Source organism: Petaurus breviceps, unplaced genomic scaffold (genome assembly GCF_028583685.1).
Source record: "Petaurus breviceps papuanus isolate PSGF00001 unplaced genomic scaffold, PetGlider_PUasm1.0 221, whole genome shotgun sequence".
NCBI classification, from domain to species: domain Eukaryota; kingdom Metazoa; phylum Chordata; class Mammalia; order Diprotodontia; family Petauridae; genus Petaurus; species Petaurus breviceps.
The window spans coordinates 13158055-13184640 of NW_027185877.1; the positions used below are offsets into that span (position 1 = coordinate 13158055).

The following is a 26586-nucleotide window of genomic DNA, read 5'->3' on the forward strand; positions in this document are numbered from 1 at the left end:
TACATTTAGCAAAGTTGCAGGACATAAAATAAACCCAAATAAATCCTCAGCATTCCTATATATTTCTAACTAAGACCAACAGCAAGAAACAGAAAAAGAAATTCCGTTTAAAGTTAATGTAGACATAAAATTTAGGGGAGTCTACCTGCCAAAACAAAACCAGGAACTATATGAACACAATTACAAAACACTTTTCACAAAAATAAAGTCAGATCTAAATAACTGGAAAAATGTAAGTTGCTTGTGGCTAGGTTGAGCTAATATAATAAAAATCACAATTTTACCTATATTAATTTGCCTATTTAGTACCATAGCAATTCATCTTCCAAAAATTATTTTAGAGAGCTAGAAAAAATAGTAACAAAATTCATCTGGAAGAACAAAAGTTCCAAAATATCAAGGAAATTAATGAAAAGAAATGCTAGGGATGATGGCCTAGCCATACCAGATTAAAAAAAATTATTTAAATTAATTTGTTTGTTTCCTTTTGGTTTACAGGATTCAATTCCACAATTGCTTGAGTTTCACATTTTGTCCCCCCCCCCAATGGTGGCATAAAGTCAAATATAGGATCTGTAAATATATTCACATTATACATTAGTCAGGTTATAAAGACAAATTGTATCAGCTGGAATGAAAAATGGTAAAGAGGACATAAAACCAAATAAGAGAAGGAAGATCAGGTACTTTGCCATACCAGATTTTAAACTGTATTATAAAGCAGCAGTCATCAAAACTAATTGGTACTGGCTGAGGAATAGAGCAGTGGATCAGTGGAATAGATTAGGTACACAAGACATAGTAGTCAATTACTATAGTAATCTACTGTTTGATGAACCCAAAGTTCCAGTTTCTGGGATAAGAATTCACTATCTGACAAAAACTGCTAAGAAAACTGGAAAATAGCATGGCAGAAACTGAGCATAGATCAATATCTTACACCATATACCAAAATAAAGTCTAAATGGATTCACAACCTAGATATAAAGGCTGATATTGTAAGCAATCTTGGAAAGCAAGGCATAGTTTACTTGTCAGATTTATGGAGAAGGGGAGAATTTATGTCCAAATAAAGAGAGAGAGAGAGCTTTACAAAATGTAAAATGGATAATTTTGATTACTTTAAAATGAAAAGTTTTTGTTCAAACAAAGCCAAGGTAACCAAGATTAAGAGGGAAGTGGAAAATTGGGACAGAAATTTTAAAGCCAGTGTCTCTGATAAAGGCCTCATTACTAAAATATACAGAGAACTGAGTCAAATCTATAAGAATACAAGTCTTTCCCCAACTGACAAATGTTCAAAGGACATGAACAGGCAGTTTTCAGAGGAAGAAATTAAAGATATCTATAAGCATATGAAAAAATGCTATAAATCACTATTGATCAGAGAAATGAAAATCAAAACAACTCTAAGGTACCACACCTCAGCAGTCAGATTGGCTAAAATGCAAAAAACAGGAAAATTACAAATGCTAGAGAGGATGTGAAAAAAATGGAACACTAATGTATTGATGGTGGAGTTATGAACTGATCCAACCATTCTGGAGAGCAATCTGGAACTATGCCCAAAGGGTTATAAAAAGTTCATGCCCTTTGATCCAGCAATACAACTTCTAGGGTTGCATCCCAAAGAGATGATACAAGTGGTAAAAGGACTTGTATGTACACAAATATTCATAGCAGCTCTTTTTGAGCTAGCAAATAATTGGAAATCAAGGGGAATGGCTAAACATTAATATTTATTATACTTGCTTAATTGAAATTTTGAAATAATTTCTTCAAAATCTCCTAGAATCACAGAATCTCAGGGTCTGAATATGTTTTAAAAGACATAATCTCTTAAGTCTCAGAGCTAATTAGGAATCCCCTATAAAACATTACTTACAAGTGCTTATCACGTCTAAACATGGAGACCCTGATTAACAAGGGTTATCTCCTAAAATAGCACAGAGCATTGGTTAGTTTGTGCTGAATCTGGTTTCAAGAAGAATGATTCAGGGCGGCTAGGTGGCACAGTGAATAGAGCACTGGACCTGGAGTCAGAAGGACCTGAGTTCAAATCTGGCCTCAGACACTTAACACTTAATAGCAGTGTGACCTTGGGCAAGTCACTTAACCCCAACTTCCCTGACTTCCCCCCTCCAAAAAGAAAAAAAAAGGTAACAAAATCAAGAAGAATGATTCAACTTCACACCTACTAGATTTGCTAATATGACAGAAAAGGAAAAATGACAAATGTTGAAGAATTTGTGGGAAAATTGGAACACTAATGAATTTTTGGTAGAGGTGTGACCTGATCCAATGCTTCTGGAGCAATTTGGAACTATGCAGAAAGGGCTACAAAAATGTGCATATCCTTTGATCCAGCAATACCAGAGAGATCATAAAAAAGAGGGAAAGGATGTACTCATAAAAATATTTATAGGTGCTCTTTTTTTTTGTAGTGGCAAAGAATTGGAAATTGAGGGGATGCCCATCAACTGAGGAATGGCTGAACAAGTTGTGGTATGTGAATGTAATGGAATACTATTGTTCTACAAGAAATGATGAGCAGTATTATTTCAGAAAAATCTGGAAAGACTTAGATGAACTGATGTGGAATGAAGTGAGAAGATCCAGGAGAACACAGTTCACAGAAATAGCAACATTGTGCAATGATCAATTTTAATGGACTTGGCTATTCTCATCAATGCAAGACAAATCCAAAAGACATATGATGGAAAATGCTATCCAAATACAGAAAGAGAACCATGGAATTTGAATGCGGATTAAAGCATACTATTTTCACATTTTTGTGTTTTTTCTTTCTCATGGTTTTTCCATTTCATTTGGATTCTTCTTTCACAACATGACTAAGGTGGAAATATATTTAACAGTATTGAACATGTATAATCTATATCATATTTCCTGCTGGGGGAGGGGAGAAGCAAGGGAGGATGGGAGAAATATTTGGAACTCAAAATCTTATAAAAATGAATGTTGAAAATAATATTTATAATTATTAAATTATCTCTTCTGTGCCACAATTAGAATCGCACAAGACCTAGCAGCAGAGACACTAAAGGACCACAGGTTTTGAAAGACTGTATATCTAAGACCAAAAGAACTGGGGATCCCACAGAAAATGTCATACCCAGCAAAGTTAAGCATAATCCTGAATGAAAAAAAAATGACATTTGATCAACTATCAGACTTCCAGGGCTTTGTTAAAAAAAACCCCCAACAAAACCAAAACCAAAAGTCTCAACTTAATAGAAGATTTGATGCATAAGAGCCACGAGAAACATAAGATACACACCAAAGACTAATTACAAGGGATTCAATAAGGACAGACCATTTGTCTTTTATGTATATAAAACATAAACTGTATTTCTAAGATTGTCATTAACAATTTGGTAGTTTGTAAGAAAGATTGGGGTAGACATGAGTATTAGAAGACTTTAAAAAGTAAAACCATCTAGGAACACTTAAAAGAGTAATAATTTTATACAAATGAGGTGTGAGAAAAAGAAGACACGAAGGAATTGGATGGGGGAGAGGGGCTGGTAACCTACTTTCACAGGGAATTAATTTAAGAGGGAGTAATACATATATATCTAGAAGAGCATAAAATCTTCTAAATTCAGAAGAAATAACATAGTAAGGGGATAAGGAGGTAGAAAAGGTTAAGGGAGAAATCTTTAGAAGGGAGTATGAGGAAAAAGGCTAAAACGTGTTGAGATCAATGAGAATGGGAGGATAAGAGAGAGATCTGTGGGAGAATAAAGGAGGGATCTTTAGAGAAGAGGATGAGGGAATAGGTTAAAGTGGGATATGGAAGAATGTTTAGGTTTATGGGAATGGGAGGATAGTTGAGGGATCCTTGGAAGGGAGTAGGCTAAGTAATAGGAGGGCAAGGTTGCAGGTAGAAGGTAAATTAGAGTTAGAAGGTATAGGAAATAAGAGATACACATAAACATAAAAACAAAGATCAGGTGTAGAATTTGTTAGGGAAAGTATCTGTCTATAGTATGCATATGTATATATGTGTTTATATCTATATGTATATCTATACGAATATCTATATATCTGTACTTAATTGTAGCTTTCAGGGGGAAAAAGGGGAGAAAGGAACAAAGTAAAAAGTGCAAAGCAGAGAGTAAAAGAAAATTTACAAAGAAGAAATTTTCTAGATGTACAGCTCTTAACACAACATATAGTATTTATCATACAGGCTTTCCTGAAATGAAAATTTATTGCTATATATTTTGAATCATCTCTTATGTTCTGTTGTACACATGACATGTTTTGTTTCCTTTTATTACATTGTATTTAAGTTTCAATACTTAAATTTATGATATTTTTCTTTTCTCTATTCTGTATTTAAGTTCTGGTGTTCGGATCTAAATTGTTTTTTTAAAAGGGAAAAAAAGAAAACCATCTTTACATATAATTGGAAAAAATAAAATAAATTAAGTACAAAAAAGAATGTGTCAGGATGGAATAACTGCTTTAGATCCTATACTTGATTGTACGCTGCCATAGGGGGTGGGGGCGGGGCAGAATTTGAAACTCAAGGAATTGTGGAATTGAATCTTGTAAACTAAAAGTGGACAAATTAATTTTAAAAAATTGAAAGAGGAAATAAAGCATCCGAATCCTGTAAAAAAATAACAAAATATGCTATGTTTAAACAAAACTTATCAATGGAACAGAAACTGCAAAACTATGAATTACTGAGAAGTAGTCATTTTCTTTTTTTTTCAAAGCAATCAGGATTAAATAACTTGCTCAAGGTTACATGGCCAGTTATTTCTGGGTGTGGTGCTGATCTGAGCCCTGGATTCAATCTCCAGGTCATACCGACACTGGAGCCAGTGCTCTTACTCGCTGAGCTACCTAGCCGCCCCGAAGTAGTCATTTTCATAGTAAATTTCATAATTCCTGAGAAGTAGTAATTTAAAAACATAATATAGTGCCATGATAGGATGTAAGGAATTCTGCTTTCCTTCCCAAAGCAGACAACTTAGGAGAGTAAGCTAAGGAATACTGAGTACTAACAAATTCAAAGAACACAGAACTAAAAGAAGAAAAATGTGAATGTTATCACCCTCTAGCAATAACTTGGTATACAGTAGCAGCTTAAAAATATCCTGGAGGAGAGGGCAGATTGGGGGGGAAAGGGTATTCAGTAGGCTCGCTATCTTGGGGTGGGTGTAAGGAGGAAAACGGAGAAAATTTGTAACTCAAAATTTTGTGGAAATGAATGTTGAAAGCTAAAAATAAATACATAAAAGATTAGTTAATTAAAAAAAATCCTGGAGGTTCTGCTAAAGAAAATGAAATAAAATACATTTATTGATTTAAAAAAATCACTCAATCTCAATGAGCCTCCATTTTTTTTTTTCATGTAGAAAATGGGAAATGCTAATAACAAACTTTACAATGCTACACAGGTGTTAATATCTTTGGATAGTTCTAATTGTCTGGAGGCTGTTATGGATCAGGATTATTGGTAGTAATAGAAAAGCTTGGGCTAACATTCCAGCCTACTTTGACAACACTAGTTAGGACTTTTATGGTCAAAGAAATTATGGAGCAGACATGGGGTAATCTGAACTAATTTTGCCCTCAGTTCTTTCCCAAGTTATCAATCCTGCACTCTACTTTTTTCCCCCATTTTTACCTTATGTGAACTAGTTCATCTTTTATATTGTCCTCTTCTCTGAAGTTCCTTGCCCCCTTATTCTATCACTAATCTTGTCTTTCAGACCCTTAGTCTTGGATTATAGCCACCATCTGCTGTCTTCATTCCTTTTTCTGGGCTGCTGAATGAAACTGGAGAAAAATGACAAAATGTGCTGACTACATCCACTACAAATTTATGTTACAGAATATTAACTGAACTTTTATTGCAATAAGCCAATCTTTTTATAGTACCCTAATCAATTCAATATTACACTTGCACAAAAGTTCTTCTAAACTTTTTCATCCCTCTTCACATTTCTGAACAAAATTGAGGCAATTTGCTCTGTACTCCCTTTTATCTTCTCCTCATCTCTTATTACTTAGACATCTTCCTCCAATACCTCCTCCTTCAACCCTGTGAAAGTGGTATCCCTTCTCTTTGCTAAAGCAAATCTCTCTCCATACATGAGTGATCCCATTCCATTCTGTCTTCTCCAGTAGATTTTCTAGCATCCTCACTCTCTCATTTATCTTCAATATCTCTTTACTGGGTGCTTTCCTGCATGCAGCCTACAAATATGCTCATGTCTCTCCAATTCTCTTATGGTCACCATCTTTTTCTCTCTTTTTCATGGTTAAACTCCTTGAAGTAGCTATTATAGTCAGTGTCTCTACCTCCTTTCCTCTCGCTCTTTTCTTAACCCTTACTCTGCTTACTCTCATTATTGAACAGAAATTGCTCTCTCCAAAGTTACCAATTGTCTAATTGCTAAACCTACTGACCTTTTCTTGTCTCATCCTTTTTTGATTTCTGTACAATGCTGGACACTTTGATCATTCTCTTCTTAATTTTCTCTAGGTTTTCATGACACTCTTCTCTTCTTGTTTTCTTCCTACATGTCTGAATACTCATTTTCAATCCACTTTGAGAGATATTCATCCAGGTCATGTTAATGAATCACAGAAAGTCCTAAGCCCCCTTGTCTTTTCCCTCTAAAGTATTTCATCAGATGATATCATTGGTTCTTAATAGATTCAATTATCATCTCTATTCAGATGATTCTCATTTCCATTTATCAATGTGATTTATCTTAGCCTCCAGTCTTGTGTCTTTAAATGCCTGCTAACCACTATGGATTAGATTTTCCATAGGTATCTTAAAATTACATGGGCCACACACCTCATTATCTTTTTTTTTTCCAAATTCTCCTTTCTAACTTACTTAATCTTAAACATACCACTATTCTATTCACCTAGACTTGCACACTAGATGTCATCCTTGATTATTTCTTCTCTCTCACTGTCCATATTCCAGTTGCCTACAGCACTAATAAATTAAATGACTTAGTACAGAGTAGACACTTAATAACTATTTATTGATTGACTGAAAGATTGACATGTCCAGGGTCACACATCCAGGATTAATTTGGCATCAAGACCAGTTCCCTATTTTTGCCATGCTGCCTATAATTGAAATACTCTATGTGACTAGTTAAAAATTTTGGAGGGAAGAAAGGAAAAAAATATTCTGGGGAATTTTTTCCCTGATGCAAATGGAAATCTATCTTTGATGCAATGAACAAAGAAGAACTGCCCTAATTTTGTCATGGAAAAATGCAAGAAGCTATGAATTGACTATAAACTTTGTTTCTTCTCTGTATTGTTTCACGAATCTTATGGTGTCCTATTTTTTTTTTGTGAATACCTTCCAAGTCTAAGTCTATTCCTAAAAATTAACCTGATGCTGAAATAGTTTGTGGAAAGAAAAATTATAAAGTAATTAAAATGTAAAAATATTTAAAATAATGGATTCACAATTATTCAGTGTTTTAATTACACAATATTTTAAATCAAATAATGGCTTAGTAGGATGATGGACAACTATTAAATTTCAAATATAAAAAATACTCTATAATATATGCTAATATAACAATATTAAAACCCCAAACTAGAAATTTTGTATTTCCTATTGGGATATTGTCTTCTGAATTCTTTTTACAAAGAATAAAATGAGTTGATGGTGGTTTCCAAATTTGTAAATTTTGTGAAAAAAGTAGTTTAATAAGCTTATAGAATTTATACTTTCAACTTTCAGGGAAAAATATTTTAACCATCCATTTGAAAATCATCTTACCCCTGGCCAAAAAATAATACTCTAAATTTTTTCCAAGATATTTATGAAAGAAATTCTAAGAATCTTTTCTAGGACTTAAAATGTTATTTAAATTTTCTAATGGATTTAAGCTTTATATAGGACAAAGATCCTCTGTGGCAAACTCACATTAGTTTGTCTGAAAAGAGTGACTTTTGCAGGTAGCGGAACAGTATTAGTGTACATTGGTGAACATGTTGAGTTGCACATTACCTGTTCCATGAAAGATTAAATTAACATGCTATAAATAAGCAGCTACCCTCTAAACAAAGGCATTTATGACCTTTACTTATCACCCTCACCCTTTGTGGAAACCATGTTTTTTTTCCTTAGAAAGTAATACAAATATGATTGCTTTTTAAAAATACATGGATTAAAAAAACCTCCATATTGTCTGCTATAAAACATCAATGTAGTTTTTTTTTTTTTTTTTTAGCAATCGGGGTTAAGCAACTTGCTCAAGGTTACACGGCCAGTTATTATTTCTGGGTGTGGTGCTGAGTATCGGAGCCCGGATTTGATCCAGGTTATCCCGACACTGGAGCCGGTGCTCTTACTCGCTGAGCCAGCTGGCCGCCCCTAAGCAATTGGGGTTAAGTAACTTGCTCAAGGTTACACGGCCAGGTGTTTCTGGGTGGGTGCTAAGTGTCTGAGTCCAGGATTCGATCTACAGGCCTTCTCAACCCTGGAGCCGGTGCTCTTACTCACTGTGCTACCTGGGCACCCCATCAATGTAGTTTTTAAAGCATATGCATTTTAAAGATATCCCTCAAAAAGGAATTATTCCATTTATCTCAAGTTTAAATTCATTCTTTGTAGAGTTTATGTATGTTACTGTAAAAAGTATACATGGTGTCATTATTGCAGTATTTTATTTAAACCAGATTACTTAAAATAATCTTTTATACTTAGAGATACAAATGAGTGTTTCTTGAGAAAACACAATTTCCTGAGCAAACATTTCACTATATTTGGCTCAGATTTTCTGCTTAAGAGGTTAAGTATACTATCAAGAAACCTATTTGAGTAGAATTGCTTTTAAAATGCTTCGAGGTGAGATGTACAATGGTTTGCTCCACACAGAATGCACTGTGGGTGGCTAATTTATTTAAAGAAGTTACTTAATATTTTTTTCCTTTGTAAACATGTTCTCTGTTGTAGAAGTCTAGTCTGAAGTCTAGGTATGGATGAATGACATTTCATTTTGCAGCATATCTAATTCCAATTCTTGGTGAATTAACAAATATTAATGTGGTAACACAAGTTTTTACTAGTTCTCCAACATACTTGCTATTCTATCAGTCACTAGTGAAACAAAGAATGATGCCATACATTTTCCACTTATTAATTCTACTTAGCCACCAATTAGGTTTGGTTGCTGTTGGCCAAATTTCATATAGGGGCAATTTCTGACTCAAAGGGTTTGTTTTCATAGATGAGAATTCAGATTAGGACAAAACTTGATAATTAAATTACAAATAAATTAAACACTGTTGCATTTTATTTGGGGTAGATTATATTTCTTTTTAAAATAATCTTAACTATTGGTCAATACATACATGGGAAAGAAAGCTAAGTCTGAACATTTATTTGCCAGTAATAATATAGTCTTCTCCATATGAAACAAAGTACCAAATGCTTAATTTTGAAGGCTTTATTAGTTATGCAGATACTCTGTGGGCATGTTTGGATCATATTTTGGACAGAGGAACATAACAAGCGAACACCTGAAGAATGCTATCTGACATGAACAACACAAAAACCAAAGTTATGAGAACAAAGTCAAAAATAGAAATTATAAGAATCTGTTTTAGAAATGCTATATTTCAGAGAATAGGAAACTACATAACTATAAGAAAAAAAATTAACAAAACTTAACAAACTACCATGATTTATCTGGGACTTCAGCCAATAATAAAAATTAATTTTAGTAGTAGGGTACCTAAGTCACTTAATAATTAGCACTTAGAACAAATGCCTGATATACCATAGACTCTAAATTCATGTTTATTGACTTTGACAATTACCCTTTTATTGTCTTTTGAAAGAATTTTTATTTGTAGATATGATACTTAGAATATATCATTACATAAGAAAAATAATCCTAGTAAGAAGTTTTCTTGCTTAGAATAACAGGTATATTCTCATTCTCAATTTCTAATGTATGAGCAAATGTTTGAATTCATTATAAAACCTATTTTAAAACTCATTATATCATGGAAGTGCAAATCCAAACTTCTAAACGTGATTTTTTGTATCACAGTACATTGCTTACTTACTCTTTTCTGTTCCTTTACATACTCCATTAGTTCCTCTCTTGTTCTTCTCACAGCTTCTTCCACAGCCCTTTCACTTCGCTTCTGCTCCTCTGCCATTGCTGACTTCAGCATTTCCTGTGAGGAATTCATGCATAGATCCATCAATCAATAAGCATTTATTAAGTTCCTTGTATATTCTAGGTGCTAGGGATACAAATATAAGAATCCTTGCCCTCAGAGGGCTTCCATTCTAATGGGGGAGACATGTACATAAATAATTATGAAGAGAATAAGTACAAAAATAAGTTATAGATAATTTTTGGAGGGACATACTAAGACTTGGGGGTAGAGTGGATAACAAAGACTTTATGGAGAAGATGATGGTTGAACTGAATCTTGAAAGGAATAAAAAAAAAGATTCTAAAAGGTGCTGATAAGGAGGGAGTACATCCTAGGCATGACAATATTCTATCACAATCATATAAACAACTTGTTCATCCTTTCCCCAATTGATGGAAATCCTCTCAATTTCCAATTCTTTGTCACTACTGAAAGAGCTGCTATAGATATTTTTGTACACATAGGTATTCTTTATTTCTCTCTCTGGGATAGTCCTAGTAGTTTTATTGCTTCAACAAAGGGTATGCATGCTTTCATAGACCTTTGGGAATAGTTCCAAATTGCTTTCCAGAATGGATGAAGCTGTATGACTTCACCAATAGCATATTAGTGTTTTAATTATCCCGCATCCCTTCATCATTTTCCTTTTCTGTCATATTAGCCAATCTGACAGGTCTGAGGTAGTAGCTAAGACTAGCCTTTTAATTTGCATTTCTCTGATAATTGGTGATTTGGAGCATTCATTTTCATTTAACTATAGATAGGTTTGAATACATTGTCTGAAAAACTGCTTGTTCATAGCCTTTGACCACTTATCAATTGAAGAAAGGGTCTTATTTCTGTAAATTTGACTAGTTAGAAATGAAGTCAATCAGAAAAACTCATTGTAAAATTTTTTCTTCGAAGTAATGATTACCAACAACGTATTTCCCTCAATTCTATTTCATCATGTATCCTACTCTCTCTCTCCTTTTATCATGTCCATTTTCAAAAATGTTTTGCTTCTGACTTTTACCTCCCCCAAACTTCCTTCCCTTCTATTAGATCCCCCCTTCTTTTATGACATTCCCTTCCTACTTTCCTGTATGCTAAGACAGATTTCTACATCCAACTGAGTGCATACATTACTCCTTCTTTGAATCAATTCTGATGAGAGTAAGGTTCCTCCACTTTCCTTTACACTGTAAAATCTTTCAGGCCTCTTTTATGTTAGAAAAATTATCCCATTCAACCTCTCTTTCCTCTTCTCCCAATGCATTGTACTTTCTCATTTCTTTATTTTATTTTTTTAGGTAATCATACCATCACATTCAACTCACACCTGTGCCCTCTGTCTATGTATAGAACTTCTAACTGCCCTAGTAATGAGAAAGTTTTAGAAGTTACAAATATAATTTTTCCCATGTAGGAATATAAACAGTTAAACCATATCAACTCCCTTGTGACTTCTCTTTCCTGTTTAAATTTTTATGCTTCTTTTGAATCTTATGTTTGAAAATAAAATTTTCTATTTGGCTCTAGTCTTTTCATCAGGAATGTTTGAAACTTTTCTATCTCACTGAATGTCCTTTTTCCCCTTAAGGGTTTTACTGAGTTTTGTGGGTTAGGTAATTCTTGGTTGTGATCCTGTGGCTCCACAATATTCAAATTTGTTTTTTTTCTTTTTGTCTGCTTGTAGTATTTTGTCCTTAATCTAGGAGGTCCAGATTTCGACTATGATATCACTGGGAGTTTTCATTTGAGAATCTCTTTTCTATCAATTTCTATTGTATACCTAATTCTAGAATATCAAGTCAATTTTCTTGAAATATGATGTCAAGGCTCTTGTTTTGATTGTGGTTTTCAGATAATCCAATACTACCGTAAAGCCATGCATGAGCAGCTTTTCAGAGGACTGCTGCTGTGAACAGTCTTCAAGTTTCTGACTACATGTTATAGCAAACTCTCTATTCAATAACAAATAAGAGCAAAACATTCACATAAAATTAAGGAATAGCATTCACAATTGTACAACTTATCACAGAAAATCAAAAACAGCATTCACCATGGCACAACTCAACAACTTATCACTAAAATGGCCACATAGTTTTCACCAAAGTGGTCACACAGTTCTGAACAAAGTACATTCGTTTACTCAATAACAAAATCTTTAATTCCATCACAAAATACAAAAGTCAAAGCTATCCACCCCTAGGTCACAGTAAATCATAATCTTCTCAGTCAGTACATAGTATCCAAGTAAAGTCTTCTTTCAGCTTAGCTCGAGGCTGGCTTTCAGTTTCCATGGTTCCTCTTCCATGGTGCCAGCTCCAACTGTCAACTGGGTTCAAAGGCAGGCAGTTCCCAGTGTTTTGTCCAGCTCCTTGTCCAGTTATTCATCAAGTTCCCATACCATATTGAAGTTCATAGTGTCCAGTCCACCTCAAGTCCTTCACAGTTCCTGTTTCTGGGAAGACAAAGCTTGACAGAGCCACAATAACATTCATGCACATTGCTGGCATCATCATCAATTTACTGTCTGCCAGTGAAATCAACTCAGACCCACCGACAAAGTCTGGGAACTCAACACAAATCATCAAATTAGAAATCAACACAGACCCACAAACAAGGTCCAAGAAGTAAGCACAAATCATAGGTGAAGTCCCATGACCTCCAAAACCCTGCTCCAGGACTTCTGTAAACATAGAACCAGAAAATCCTCTTTCAGAGCTTCCTGTAAGGCCCCAGGGCTTCTGTAGAAAGGATCACAAACAAACATCAGCATAGACAGAGCAGACAAACAGAGTGCCAGGATGGCACAAGTTTTTTAAAGGCCTCATTTCTAAAATATACAGAGAATTAAGTCAAATCTATAGAATACAAGTCATTCCCCAATTGATAAATGTCCAAACGATATGAAGAGACAGTTCTCAGAGGAAGAAATTAAAGATATCTATAAGCATATGAAAAAATCCTCTAAATCACTATTGATTACAGAAATGCAAATCAATACTCTGAGGTACCACATCTCACCAGTCAAATTGTTTAAGATGACAAAACAGGAAAATGATAAATGCTGGAGAAGTTGTGGAAAAATTGGAACATTAACACATTGCTGGTGGAGTTGTAAACTGATCCAACCATTCTGGAGAGCAATCTGGAGCCATGTCCAAAGGGTTATAAGTAATTTCATATCCTTTGACCCAGTAATACCACTTCTAGGGTTGTATCCCAAAGACATCACAGAAGCAGGAGAAAGACCCATATGTACAAAAATATTTATAGCAGCTCTCTTTGTGGCTGTAAAGAATTGGAAATTAAGGGGATGCCCATCAATTGGGGAATTCTGGTATATGAATTCAATGGAATACTATTGGGCCATAAGAAACGAAGAGCAGATATACTTGATATCTACCTGGCAAGGCTTATATGAACTGATGCTGAGTGAGAAGAGCAGAACCAGGAAAAAATGTGTTCACTATTACAGATACAACATATGAGTGATGGCCAACTTTGATAGACTGGACTCTTCTCAGAAATGCAGAGCTACAAGAAAATTCCAAAAGACTCATGATGGAGAGATATCTACATTCAGAGAAAGAACCAGAAAGAACAGAGTTTGAATGCAGATTGAAGCAAATTACCAGTTCTCTTTCTCTTTCTTGTTTGTTCTGGTTTCCCCTTTCCCATTGTTCATTCCATCCATTACAATCCTTCTTTTCAACCTGACCAATGTCTAATGTGAAATTATCTGCAAATCCTATACCTAATTGTATGCTGCCATGGCTGGGGGTGGGCATAGGGGAGGGTGGTGGAGAAAATTTGAAACTCAAAGAATCGGGGAACTCAATCTTGTAAACTCAAGGTAAACCAACAAATTAATAAAGAAAAAAAATTTAAAAATTAAAAAAAGAAAGATATGTGTGGTAAAGGAAAATTAGGAAAAGAAATTAGCATGATACAAAAACACATTATGAAAAGAGAATTAATAGTTTGGTAAAAGTGGCACAAAAATACTAAAGAAAACATCTTTGAAAAGCAGAATTGATCTAATGGAAAAGGAGATTTAAAATTCCCTAAAGAAAAGAACTCAAAAAGCAGAATTGGCCAAATTTGCAGGGGGGGGGGGGGGGAAGGGGAGTACCGAAGGAGTGAAGAAAATAATTCCCTAAAACTTAGAATTGAGCAAATGGAAGTTAATAACTCTATAAGCCTTCAGGAAACAATAAAGCAAAGATAAATTAATGAAAAAAATATAAGTATGTGTAAAATATCTCATTGGAAAAACAACTGACCTATTTGAGGGGATGAGGGAAAATAGGTGGATTAAGTAACTGCTGGTGTATTTGTGAACTGATCCAATCATTCTGATGGACAATCTGGAACACCCACTGATCCACCAGTAGCAATACCAGGTCTATAGCCCAAAGAGATAAAAGAATAAGGAAAAGGACATACATGCAAAAAAAAATTTTATAACAGCTCGTTTTGTGGTGGTAAAGGTTTGGAATCTGAGGGGGTGCTCATCAATTGGGGAATAGCTGAAAAACTTGTGGCATATGTTTGGAATGGAATACTGTGGTGTTATAAGAAATGAAGAGGGTGATTTCAGGAATGATCTGGCAAGACATATATGCACTGACACAAAGTGAAGTAAGAAGAACCTTTGTTCTTAATTATGCACAGCAATAGAAATGTTTTATTATGACAATATGGAATGTTAAAAAGAATGATTCTCTGGATGAGGGAGGGGAAGCACTTAATGGAGCATTTGCTAACTATATGCCAGACACTGTACTTAGTCCTGGGGTTACAATGAAAGGCACTTAAGGAGATCACAATCTAATGGGGAGGGTGGAGAACAAAGTGCAAATAAACTATGCAGAATAAATAAGAAATAATGAACAGAAGGAAAGCACTGGAATTAAGAGGGATTGTGAAAGGCTTCCTCTAGATGGTAGGACTTTAGCTGAGACTAGAAGAAAGCCTGGGAAACAAGGAGGTGGAGATGAAGATAAAGGAGAGTATTTCAGGCATGAACAACAACGAGAAAAATCCTTGGGGGTGACAGATGGAGATATGAGGGAAGACTGAGAGAGAAGTCAATGGCCAAAAGGAAGTTTCTTCCCTTTTTCAGAAAGAAGAGAGGAACCCCTCCTCAGTCAAACAATACTTTTCAAAGCAATACCTGCTTATCATTTGAATAGCAAAGTAACATACAGTACAACTTACTGGATTGTGGAGAGCTTAAAGGCCAGCACACCAAGTTTATACTTTATTAGATAGACAACAGAGTACCACTGAAAATTTCTGAGGATAGACTGAAATAGTTTGGAATTTGGGAGAGCCTGGCCTATTATAACAGTTAATCCAAAGGAAATGAAATTTTGAAGAAGAATTTTTGTAGTAAGAATAGAAGGGGTGGGGAGATGGATGGAAGAGCTAAATAGAATTAAATAGTTAGATGGATAAAGCAGTGTAGGGAGAGGGCAGAGTCAAAGTTAAGCACTGGTGATTGATAAAAAGATGGTGGTGGTGGTGGTGGTGGTGGAAGGATTAGTTCAATTTTGGATATGGAATTTACAAGTTCAGAAAATCACTGCAGGATATTTATTTCCTATTATTTGTCATTTAATATATCTATTGATACAAATATAGATATAATTACATTTTAGGGGAAGAGAATAGAAATTTACATAGCATTTGCTATATGCCAGGCACTGTGCTAAGCACTTTTTAAAAATATTTCATTTCATCCTCACAACAATAGCTGCTATTACTACCTCTTTTTGAAGTTGAGGAAACTTAGGCAAAAAAAAAAACTACTGTGGAGAATAATCTGGAACAATGCCCAAAGGGCTATAAAACTATGCATAACCCTATGACTTGGCAATACCACTAATAAGTCTGTATCCCAAAGAGATCAAAGAATATGTACAAAAATATTTATAGCAGCTCTTTCTTTGAGGGCATGAAATTGGAATTTGAGGGGATTGGGGAATAACAGAAAAAGCTGTGGTAAATGATCAAGATGGAACACTACTATGCTTTCAGTACAATAATCCAAAAAAGCAAACGACACAACAGTCAATGACTATAGTAATATACTATTTGATAAATCCAAACAATCCAGCTTCTGGGAAGAGAACTCACTTTTTGACAAAAACTGCTGGGAAAACTGGAAAACAGTATGGCAGAAATTAGGCAAAGAACAGCATCTCACACTTTGCACCAAAATAAAGTCAAAATGGGTACATTATTTAGACATAAATGGTGATAACATAATCGAACTAGGAGAGGAAGGAAGTTTACCTGTCAGATCTTTGGAGAAGGGAAGAATTTATGAGCAAACAAGAGTTAGAGAACACAATGAAATGCAAAATGGATGATTTTGATTATGTAACATTGAAAAGATTTTGCACAAAGCCAATGTAACCAAGATTAGAAGGCAAGCACAAAGCTAGGGAATTTTTTTTTACAGCCAGAGTCTCTGATAAAGGCCTCATTTCTTAAATATATAGAGGACTGAGTTGAATTTATGAGAACAGAAATCATTCACTAATTGATAAATGGTCAAAGGTTATGAACAGGCAGTTTTCAGAGGAAGAAATTGAAATTAATTATAGTTTTAAGAAACAAAAATGGTCTAAATCACTATTGATTAGAAAAATACAAGTAAAAATGTCTCTTGAATTTACCACTTCACACTTATCAGATTGGCTAATATTACAAAATAAGAAAATGATAAATGTTGCAGAAGATGTGGGAAAACTGGAACACTAATGCATTGTTGATGGAGTTGTGAATGGATCTAACCATTCTAGAGAGTAATTTGGAACTATGCCCAAAGGACTATAAAACTGTCCAATACCATTTCTAGGGCTGTATCCCAAAGAGATCATAAAAACAGGAAAAGGACCCACATGTACAAAAATACTTATAGTACCTCTTATTGTAGTGGCAAAGAATTGGAAATTCAGGGGTTATTCATCAACTGGGGTTTATTCAACATGGCTGAAGAAGTTGCCTATATGAATGCAGTGGCGTACTATTGTACTATAAGAAATGTTGAGCACATGGACTTCAGAAAAACTTGGAAAGACTTAGATGAATGCTGAGTGAAATGAGCAGAATCAAGAGAACGCTATAGACTGTAACAGCCACTTTGTATGATGGCTGACTTGGATAGACTTAGCTCTTCTTAGTAATGCAAGGATCTAAGGCAACTTTAAAATACTCATGATGGAAAATGCCAATCACACGCAGAGAAAGAACTTTGGAGTTTGAAGGCATATAGAAGCATACCATTTGCTCTCCTTTTCTTTTGTTGTTTTGTTTCTTTATTTCTTGTGGTTCCTCCCATTAATTCTAATTCTTTTCTACATCATGACAAACATGAAAATATATTTAATAGGAATGTATAAGAAGAGCCTATATCAGATTTCACACTGTTTTGAGGAGGGGAGAAGGTAAGGAGGGGAATAAAATTTTGAAAAGTAAAAATAGATAAATTATATATATATATATTATATATGTATATATATATATATATATACACACACACACACACACATATATAAAACTTTAGGAGAGAAAAAATAATAATCCATGACAATTTCAAGGGACATGATGAAAAATTCTATCTACCTACCATCAGAGAACTTATTAATTCTGAGTACAAATTGAAGCATACTTTTTCCACTTTTAAATACTTTTCCTCTTTTTTATATTTTTTGAAACATGGCTAGTATGGACATGTTTTGCAGAACTCCCTGTGTATAACTGCTATCATTACTTGTTTTCTTAATAAGTAGGGGAGGGACTACAAGGAGGGAGAGAATTTCAACTTCAAAACCTTTTTAAATGTTCTAAATATATATATATGTATGTATACATATATATATATATATATATATATGTTTTAAGGAAAAAGGGCCATTAGATTTGGCAATTAAGAGATCATTGGTAACTTTGGAGAAAGTAGTTTTAGTTCAATGGCGATGTCAGAAACCAGACAAGGAGGTTTAAGAAGACAATTGGAAGAAAGGAAGTAGAAGTAATGACTATATTTGACTTTCTCAAGAAGTTTAGCCATGGAAGGGAGGAGAGATATTAGGCATTATCTAACATGGATATACAGATAAAGAGAAGTTTGGCTTTTTTAATGGAGGAAATAGAGGTGTGTTTGTAGGCCTTAGGAGAATGATCATTAGACTAGAGGAGATTTAAGAGTAGTGAGTGGAAGGGGATGACAGAAGGTAAAATTTTCTCTAGGAGATGGGATGGAACAAGATCACCTGTCACATACAGGAGTTTGTCTTGGCAAGAGAAAGAGCCACTTTTTCATGTGAGATAGGATTAAAGAAGATTTTGGGTGAAAACATCTGAGCGATGTGAGATAGTCAGTCTTTCACAATAATATCCACTTACAGAAATGTTTTGCGTAGCTACACATGTACAACCTGTATTGAATTGCTTATCTTCCCAGTAAGTGTGGGTGAAAAGGGAGGAAGGGAAAGAAGCTGGAATTAAAAGTTTTGACATGCAACTGGGAAATAACATTTACAGGCCCTGGGGTATACAGATCCATCTTGCTCAAATGGAAAGTTGGAGGGAGGATGGAGGTAGGTGAGATTCTATGCAGTAAAGCAGAAATATTAAATGCATCCTTCTTGATGCATTTAATGATCATGATGCAATAAAAATTATATAAATTATTATTAAATTATATTTTATATTATTATATATAATATATAAAATTATATAAAATATATTTTATTACATTATATAAATATATAATATATAATATAAAATAAATATAATATAAATATATAATATAAAATATATTTACATTATATAAAATATATTTTTAAAATTATATAAAGGGCCAGGGAAAGACAGACTGAAATCTAATGGGAAATTAAACAATTTAATCCTAAAAAATGGGTGAGTCAAACAAGAAATTATAGAAACAATCAGTAATTTCATTCAAGAGAATGATAATAATGAGACAACATACCAACATTTGTGGGATACATTAAAGGCAGTTCTTAGGGGAAATTTTATATCCCTGAGTGCATCCATGATTAAATTAGAGAAAAGCCAGCTCAACGAATTGGGCATGCAATTAAAAAACCTAGAACAAATTCAAAATTCCCAATTAAATACTAAATTAGAAATATTGAAAACCAAAGAAAAGATTAATAAAATTGAAATTAAGAAAACCATTGAAGTAATAAAAAAGAAGAGCTGATTTTATGAAAAAACCAACAAAATTGATAGACCCTTAGTCAATATGATAAAAAAAAAGAAAGAAGAAAAGCAAGTTATGAGTATCAAAAATGAAAAGGGTGAATCTACCTCCAATGAAGAGGAAATCATAACAATAATTAGGAATTATTTTTCTCAATTGTATGCACATAAATTTGACAATCTTAGGGAAATGGATGAATATTTACGAACATAAAATTTGCCCAGATTAACTGAGGAGGAAGTAAATTAGTTAAATAATCCCATCTCAGAAAATGAAATTTAACAAGCCATCAGTCAGCTCCCTAGGAAAATCTCCAGGGCCAGATGGATTCACTAGTGAATTCTACCAAACATTTAAAGAACAATTGATTCTAATATTCTACAAACTTTTTGGGAAAATTAGTGAAGAAGGAGTCCTACCAAATTCCCTTTATGACACAAATATGGTACTGATACTTAAATCAGAAAGAGATAAAACAGAGAAAGAAAATTATAGACCAATCTCCCTCATGAATATAGATGCAAAAATTCTAAATATAATGGTAGCAAAAAGACTACAGCATATTATCTCAAGAATAATACATTTTGATGAGATAGGATTTATTCCAGTAATGCAACGATGGTTTAATATTAGGAAAACCATCAGTATAAGTGATCATATCAACAATAAAACTAGCAGAAACCATGATCATCTCAATAGATGCAGAAAAGGCTTTTGACAAAATATAACATCCATTCCTATTAAAAACATTAAAATTTATAGGAATAAATGGAGCCTTCCTTAAAATAATGGGTAACATCTATTTAAAGCCATCAGCAAGTATTATATGTAATGGGGAGAAGCTAGAAGCATTTCCCATAACATCAGGGGTGAAACAAGGGTGTCCACTATCACTCCTCTCATTCAATCTGGTACTAGAAATGTTAGCAGTAGCAATTAGAGTAGAAAAAGAAATCAAAGGAATCAACTTAGGCAAAAAAGAGACCAAGGTATCACTCTTTGCAGATGATATGATGACATACTTAGAGAATCCTAGAGAATCAAGTAAAAAACTACTTGAGACAATAAATAAATTTGGCAAAGTTGCAGGATATAAATAAACCCACATAAATCCTAGGCATTCTTATATATTTCCAATGAAATTCAACAGCAAGTGATAGAAAGAGAAATTGCATTTAAAGTTACTGTAGACATTATAAAATATCTGGGAATCTACCTGCCAAAACAAACCGAGGACCTATATGACTCTTGGTTTTAATCCCAGCTCCTATGACCTCTGGAATATCACATTCCAAGCTGTTCGATTCCTCAGAGTAGAAGCTGCTAGATGCTGTGTTATCCTGATTGTGTTTCCACAATATTCAATTTTATTTCTTCCTGGCTGCTTGTAATATTCTCTCCTTGATTTGGAATTTCAGAACCTGGCTATAATATTCCTAGGAGTTTTCTTTTGGGGATCTTTTTTCAGGAGGTGATTGGTGGATTCTTTCAACCTCTATTTTTCCCTCTGGTTTTAAAATATCAGGGCAGTTTTCCTTGAGGATTTCTTGGAGGATGATTTCTAGGTGCTTTTGTTGATCATGGCTTTCAGGTAGTCCAATAATTTTTACATCGTCTCCCCTGCATCTGTTTTCCAAGTCAGTGGTTTTTCCCATGAGATATTTCACATTGCCTTCTATTCTTTCATTTGTTTGGATCTGTTTAACATCATCTTGATTTCTCATAATGTCATTAGCTTCCATTTGTTCCAATCTAATTCTGAAGCAATGATTCTCCTCAGTGAGCTTTTGAGATTCTTTTTCCATCTGGCAAATTCGACTTTTTAAGGCATTCTTCTCCTTATTGCCTTTTTGAGCCTCTTTTGCCATTTGAGTTAGTCTGCTTTTTTAAGGTGTTATTTTCCACAGTCAGGCTGTTGACTCTCATTTCATAATTTTCTTGCATGGTTCTCATTTCTCTTCCCAATTTTTCCTCCACTTCTCTTATCTGCTTCTTAAGGTCCTCTATGGCCTGTAACCAGCTTGCATTTTCCTTTGAAGCTTTTGGTGTAGGACTTCTGACTTCACTGTCTTCCTCCTGTTCTATGCTTTAATCTTTTTTGTCTCCAAATTAGGAGTCTAATATTTGGTTCTTCTGTTTGCTTTGTTTCCTTTGCCTGATCATGTTGCTACTCAATTACTTGACTTTTGGGCTTTTTGCCACAGTAGGACTCTGATACCAGATAGGGGAGCTTCGTACAAAATGCTGAGTTTTTCTCAGTTTCCAGAGGTATTAGTTGGGTGCCCTTGCTGAAGTTTCCACATGCTCTGGCAAGCTGGACACATACTCCAGGACCTCCACCCTTGACTGCAATCCAGATCCAAGCAGGTTAAAGCAAGAGCAATTACCCCTCAGACTGGTCGCTTGGTGTCCTACAGTCTGCAGGCCAGGAGCTGAAGCTGCCATGTGTCAGCGGCTGCATAGCTGTGGTTCCCCAGCGGCTTCTCGCCCTGGGGTCAAAAGCTGATGCACTCCCAACTACTGGGCCCCAAAGTCCACACAGCACTGACCTCTCACTTTGTCCTTAGCATCTATGTGTTGATAATTCTGGATCGCCACAGCTGCTGGTGATCTGGAGTTCCTCCAGCCAGCGGCTGGTCAGGCCTGCCCTGGGGCTAAAACCTGAGCGGGGGTGGGGGGGGTGGGGGGGGGATCTGGGCTCAGCTGCCAGAGCACTGTGCTGGCCAATTTCTGCCAGCCTGCTGGACTTTCCTCAGTGGGAGATTAGTTTCTCTGTGTCATTTTGTGGGTTATGTCGCTCCAAAGTTTGGTCAGAGACCTCTTTTATGTGAATTGGGGAATGTGGAAGCTGGAGCTGCGTGGAGGACCTGCTTCTAACCCCACCATCTTGACTCCCAGATTCTACATTCTTTCCCAATTATGCTCTACATCCTGCAACTGTTAGAGCCTTCAATTTGAAATTTCCTCCCATTTACACTGTAAATGTCTTGCAGGTACAATAGTTTACTAGACATCTTCTCCATTAAATATGTGCTCCTTAAGGGCAGGGATCACATTTTTGCTTTTCTTTGTATTTCCAGCAATTAGTACAGTGCTGGAGATACAAAGTATTATTTACTACACCAAGTGCTATATGATTTAATATTATTTAATATTATTAGTTAATAGCATTAAATATCATAGTACCTAATGGTATTAAATACTATAATATTTAATATTGTTAAATACAATTTAACATAGTATTAAATGGGGATGACAGAGCCAAGGTGGTGGAGAAAAGACAGGCACTCATCTGAGCTCTTGCAAATTTCTCTCCAAACAACTTTAAATAACACTTCAAAACAAATACTGGAACAGTAGAACCCACCGAAGTATGGGTGAAGGAATTTTCTAGCCCAAGACAATTTGGAACATCAGCAGCAAACGTCTATCAGACTAGGGTGAAAGTGAAGTGTAGTACATCATAGTCTGCTCCAGTATGGGAAACCAGCATCAAGCCTTGGAGGTGACTGAATCAGCAGCAACAGTGTTTGCTTCCACAGCTCTCAATGCACAGATGGTAGGGGGGGTCAAACAAGTGGTCAGAGAAAAAGGTTATAGGGTACTGGGTGCAGGATTCTGTTGTATTACCCATACTCAAATCTAGGTAGCAGTCCTGGGTTACAGTCCCATGGTAAAGAGGAGTACTAGTACACCAAAAAGCTTGTTGCCACTGGGAAGTAGGTACCCACGTTACAATTCCAGGACAGAAAAGAGTGCTTGTGGTTGATCAGAGACCAGAGAACAGGCCAGGAGAGTAGTAAACATAGTTCGCCTAAGATCATTCTACCTTGGAAGAACTGAAAGCTTACAAACCCCCAGAACTAGCTCAGCTCTGAAAAGAGCTATACAAAAAAAAAAAAAAAAAACATCAATCTTGGGACAGTGACCTCTCTACTCTAGGAGTAGATTCTAACTTTAATATAAACATAAAAGCAAAGAACTATATAAAAAACAGCAAACACAAAAAAGATCCTCACCAAAGAAATTTACTATGAACTAAATTAATTAACTTTTTCAGTGCCACACCAATCCAACTACTAAAAATTATTTTATGGAGCTAGAAAAAATAACAAAATTCATCTCAAATAACAAAAGATCAAGAATATCAAGGGAATTTATGAAAAAAAAACTGCAAAGGAAGATGACCTAGTCATATCAGGTCTATATATTATAAGGTACCAATCATCAAAACTATTTGGTACTGGCTAAGAAATAGAGCAGTGGATCAGTGGAATAAATTAGGTACATAATACATAGTAGTAAAGGACTATAATAGTCTATTGACTGATAAACCGAAAGATTCCCGGTTCTTTGACAAAAACTGCTAGGAAAACCAGAAAATAGCATGGTAGAAACTAGGCACAAAACAACATCTTCCACCCTATACCAAGATAAATTTAAAATGGGTACATGATTTAAACATAATTAGTGATAACATAAGCAAATTAGGAGAGAAATGAACAGTTTACCTGACGGATCTATTGAGAAGGGGAGAATTTATGACCAAATAAGGGATATCGAAAGTTACAAAATACAAAATGGATAATTTTGATTGCATTAAATTAAAACATTTTTTACACAAAGCTAATGCGACCAAGATTACAAGGAAAGCAGAAAGCAGGGAAACAATTTTTAAAGTAAGCGTCTCTGATAAAGGCATCATTCCTCAAATATATAGTTGAGTCAAATTTATAAGAATACAAGTCATTCCCTAATCAAAGGAAAAAAAACAGGCAGTTTTCAGATGAAGAAATTAAAATTATCTATAGGCATATGAAAAAATGCTCTAAATCACTACTGATTAGAGAAATGCAAATCAAAATGATTCTGAGTTTACCACCTCACACTTATAAAATTGGCTAATATGACAAAACAGGAAAATGATAAATGATGCAGAAGATGTGGGAAAATTGGAACACGAATGCTGTGGTAGAGTTGTGAACTGATCTAACCCTGCTGGACCAATTTGGGACTATGCACAAAAGGCTACAAAAATGTTCATACCCTTTGTCCCATCAATAGAACTTCTAGGTATGCTTCCCAAAGAGATCATAAAAACTGGAAAAGGAGCCATATACAAAAATATTTATAGCAGCTCCTTTTTGTGGTAGCAAATAATTGAAAATTGAGCAGTTGCCCCTCAAGTGGGGAATGACTGAATAAGTTGTGGTATAAGAATGAAATAGAATGTATTTTGCTACAAGAAATGATGAGCAGGCAAATTTCAGAAATACCTAGATTAGATGAACTGATGCTCACTGAAGTGATCAGAACTAGGAAAATGTTGTACAAAATACACCAACACTATTCAATGTTCATCTGTTATAGACAGCTCTTTTCAGCAATACAATGATCCAGGACAATTCCAAAAGGCTTGTGATGCTTCAAGGGGGGCAGAGACATGATGGTGGAGTAAGAGCAAGGACTTGCTTAAGTTCTCTCCCAAAACCCTTCAAATACCTATAAAAATGATTCTAAACAAATTCTACAGGCACAGAACCCACAAAATGACAGGGTGAAGCAAATCTCAAGCCTGAGACAACATGGCAGGTTGATAGAAATGGTATATAGTATTGGGCTGGGAGGAGAACACAGTCCAGCATGGGCCACACTGGCACAGACAGGGTTGGAGCAGGCCTCAGGGGACTAAATCACTGGAAGCTGTGGTGGTTTCTAGACTTCTCAACCCACAAACACCAAAGACAGCATAGAAGGTTGGTGGGAAAACTTTGTAGGACCTGCCTGTAAGAGGAGCACAGACCAGCTGTGGTCAGGCCACAGCCACAGGGCAGTGGCAGTGACAGTGGCAGTGGCAGCAACAGCAGCAGCAGCTGCTTTCAGATCTCTGGGCCCACATATGGTGGGGGAACAAGCAGTTGATTCAAAACCCCTGGGTCAGTACATTCACCCACACCCAAATTCCCACTGGAAGCAGAGTCCTACTTTGACAAAGAATTAGAAAATCAAGTATTTGGCTGGGAAGATGAGCAAACACCATAAAAAGCTCAGACTACAGAACCTTACTTTGTTGATGAAGATAAAAACATAAAACTAGAAGAAGAGAACAAAGTCAAAGATCCTGCACCCAAGAAAACTATGTATTAATAAGTCACAGGTGATGGAAGAGCTCAAGAAGGATTCTGAAGATCAAGAGAAGTAGAGGAAAAATTGGGAAGAGAATGGAAAAGGAAGTTCAAAAGTTCACTGAAGAAAGCAATTCCTTAAAAATTAGAATGTTGCAAATGGAAGCTAATGAATTTATGAGAAACCAAGAAATCATAAAACAGAACCACAAGAATGAAAAAATAGAAGAAATTTCAAATATTTCATTGGAAAAATCACTCACCTGAAAAATAGATGCAGGAGAGATAATTTAAAAATTATTGGACAACTTGAAAGCCATGATCAAAAAAAGAGCATCATGTTTCAAGAAATTATTAGGGAAAATTGTCCTGATATTCTAGAACCAGAGTGGAAAATAGAAATGGAAAGAATCTATTGATCATCTCCTGAAAGAGATTCCAAAAGGAAAACTCCTAGAAATATTGTACCCAAATTCCAGAGTTACCAGGTCAAGGAGAAAATATTGCAAGCAGCCATAAAGAAAAAATTCTAATATTGTGGAAACACAATCAGGATAACACAAGATCTACCAGGTTCTAAATTAAGGGATTGAAGGGCTTGGAATAGGATATTCTGGAAGTCAAAGGAGCTAGGATTAAAACCAAGAATAACCTACCTAACAAAACTGGGACTAATCCTTTAGAGGAAAAATGGATATTCAATGAAATAGAGAATTTTCAAGCATTCTTGATGAAATGACCAGATCTGAATAGAAAATTTGAATTTCAAATGCAAGACTCAAGAAAAGCATGAAAAGGTAAACAGGAAAGAGAAATTATAAGGAACTTATTAAGTTGAACTGTTTACATTCCTACATGGAAAGATGATATTTGTAACTCATGAGACCTTTCTCAGTATTAGGGTAGTTGGAGGAAATAGACAGACAGACAGACAGACAGACAGACAGACAGACAGACAGACAGACAGACAGACAGACAGATAGATAGATAGATAGATAGATAGATAGATAGATAGATAGATAGATAGATAGA

At 35.0% G+C, this 26586-nt stretch overlaps 1 protein-coding gene across 5 annotated transcripts in view; it reads right to left on the bottom strand.

Moving 5' to 3' along the window:
• Positions 1-26586, bottom strand: part of CCDC91 (coiled-coil domain containing 91) — a 662757-nt gene that overhangs the window by 77582 nt on the left and 558589 nt on the right. For all 5 annotated transcript variants that reach the window (XM_069094897.1, XM_069094893.1, XM_069094894.1 and 2 more), the window contains one exon: positions 10099-10212. In XM_069094897.1, coding sequence (XP_068950998.1) covers positions 10099-10212 — 114 coding nt within the window. The remainder of the gene's footprint in view (positions 1-10098; positions 10213-26586) is intronic.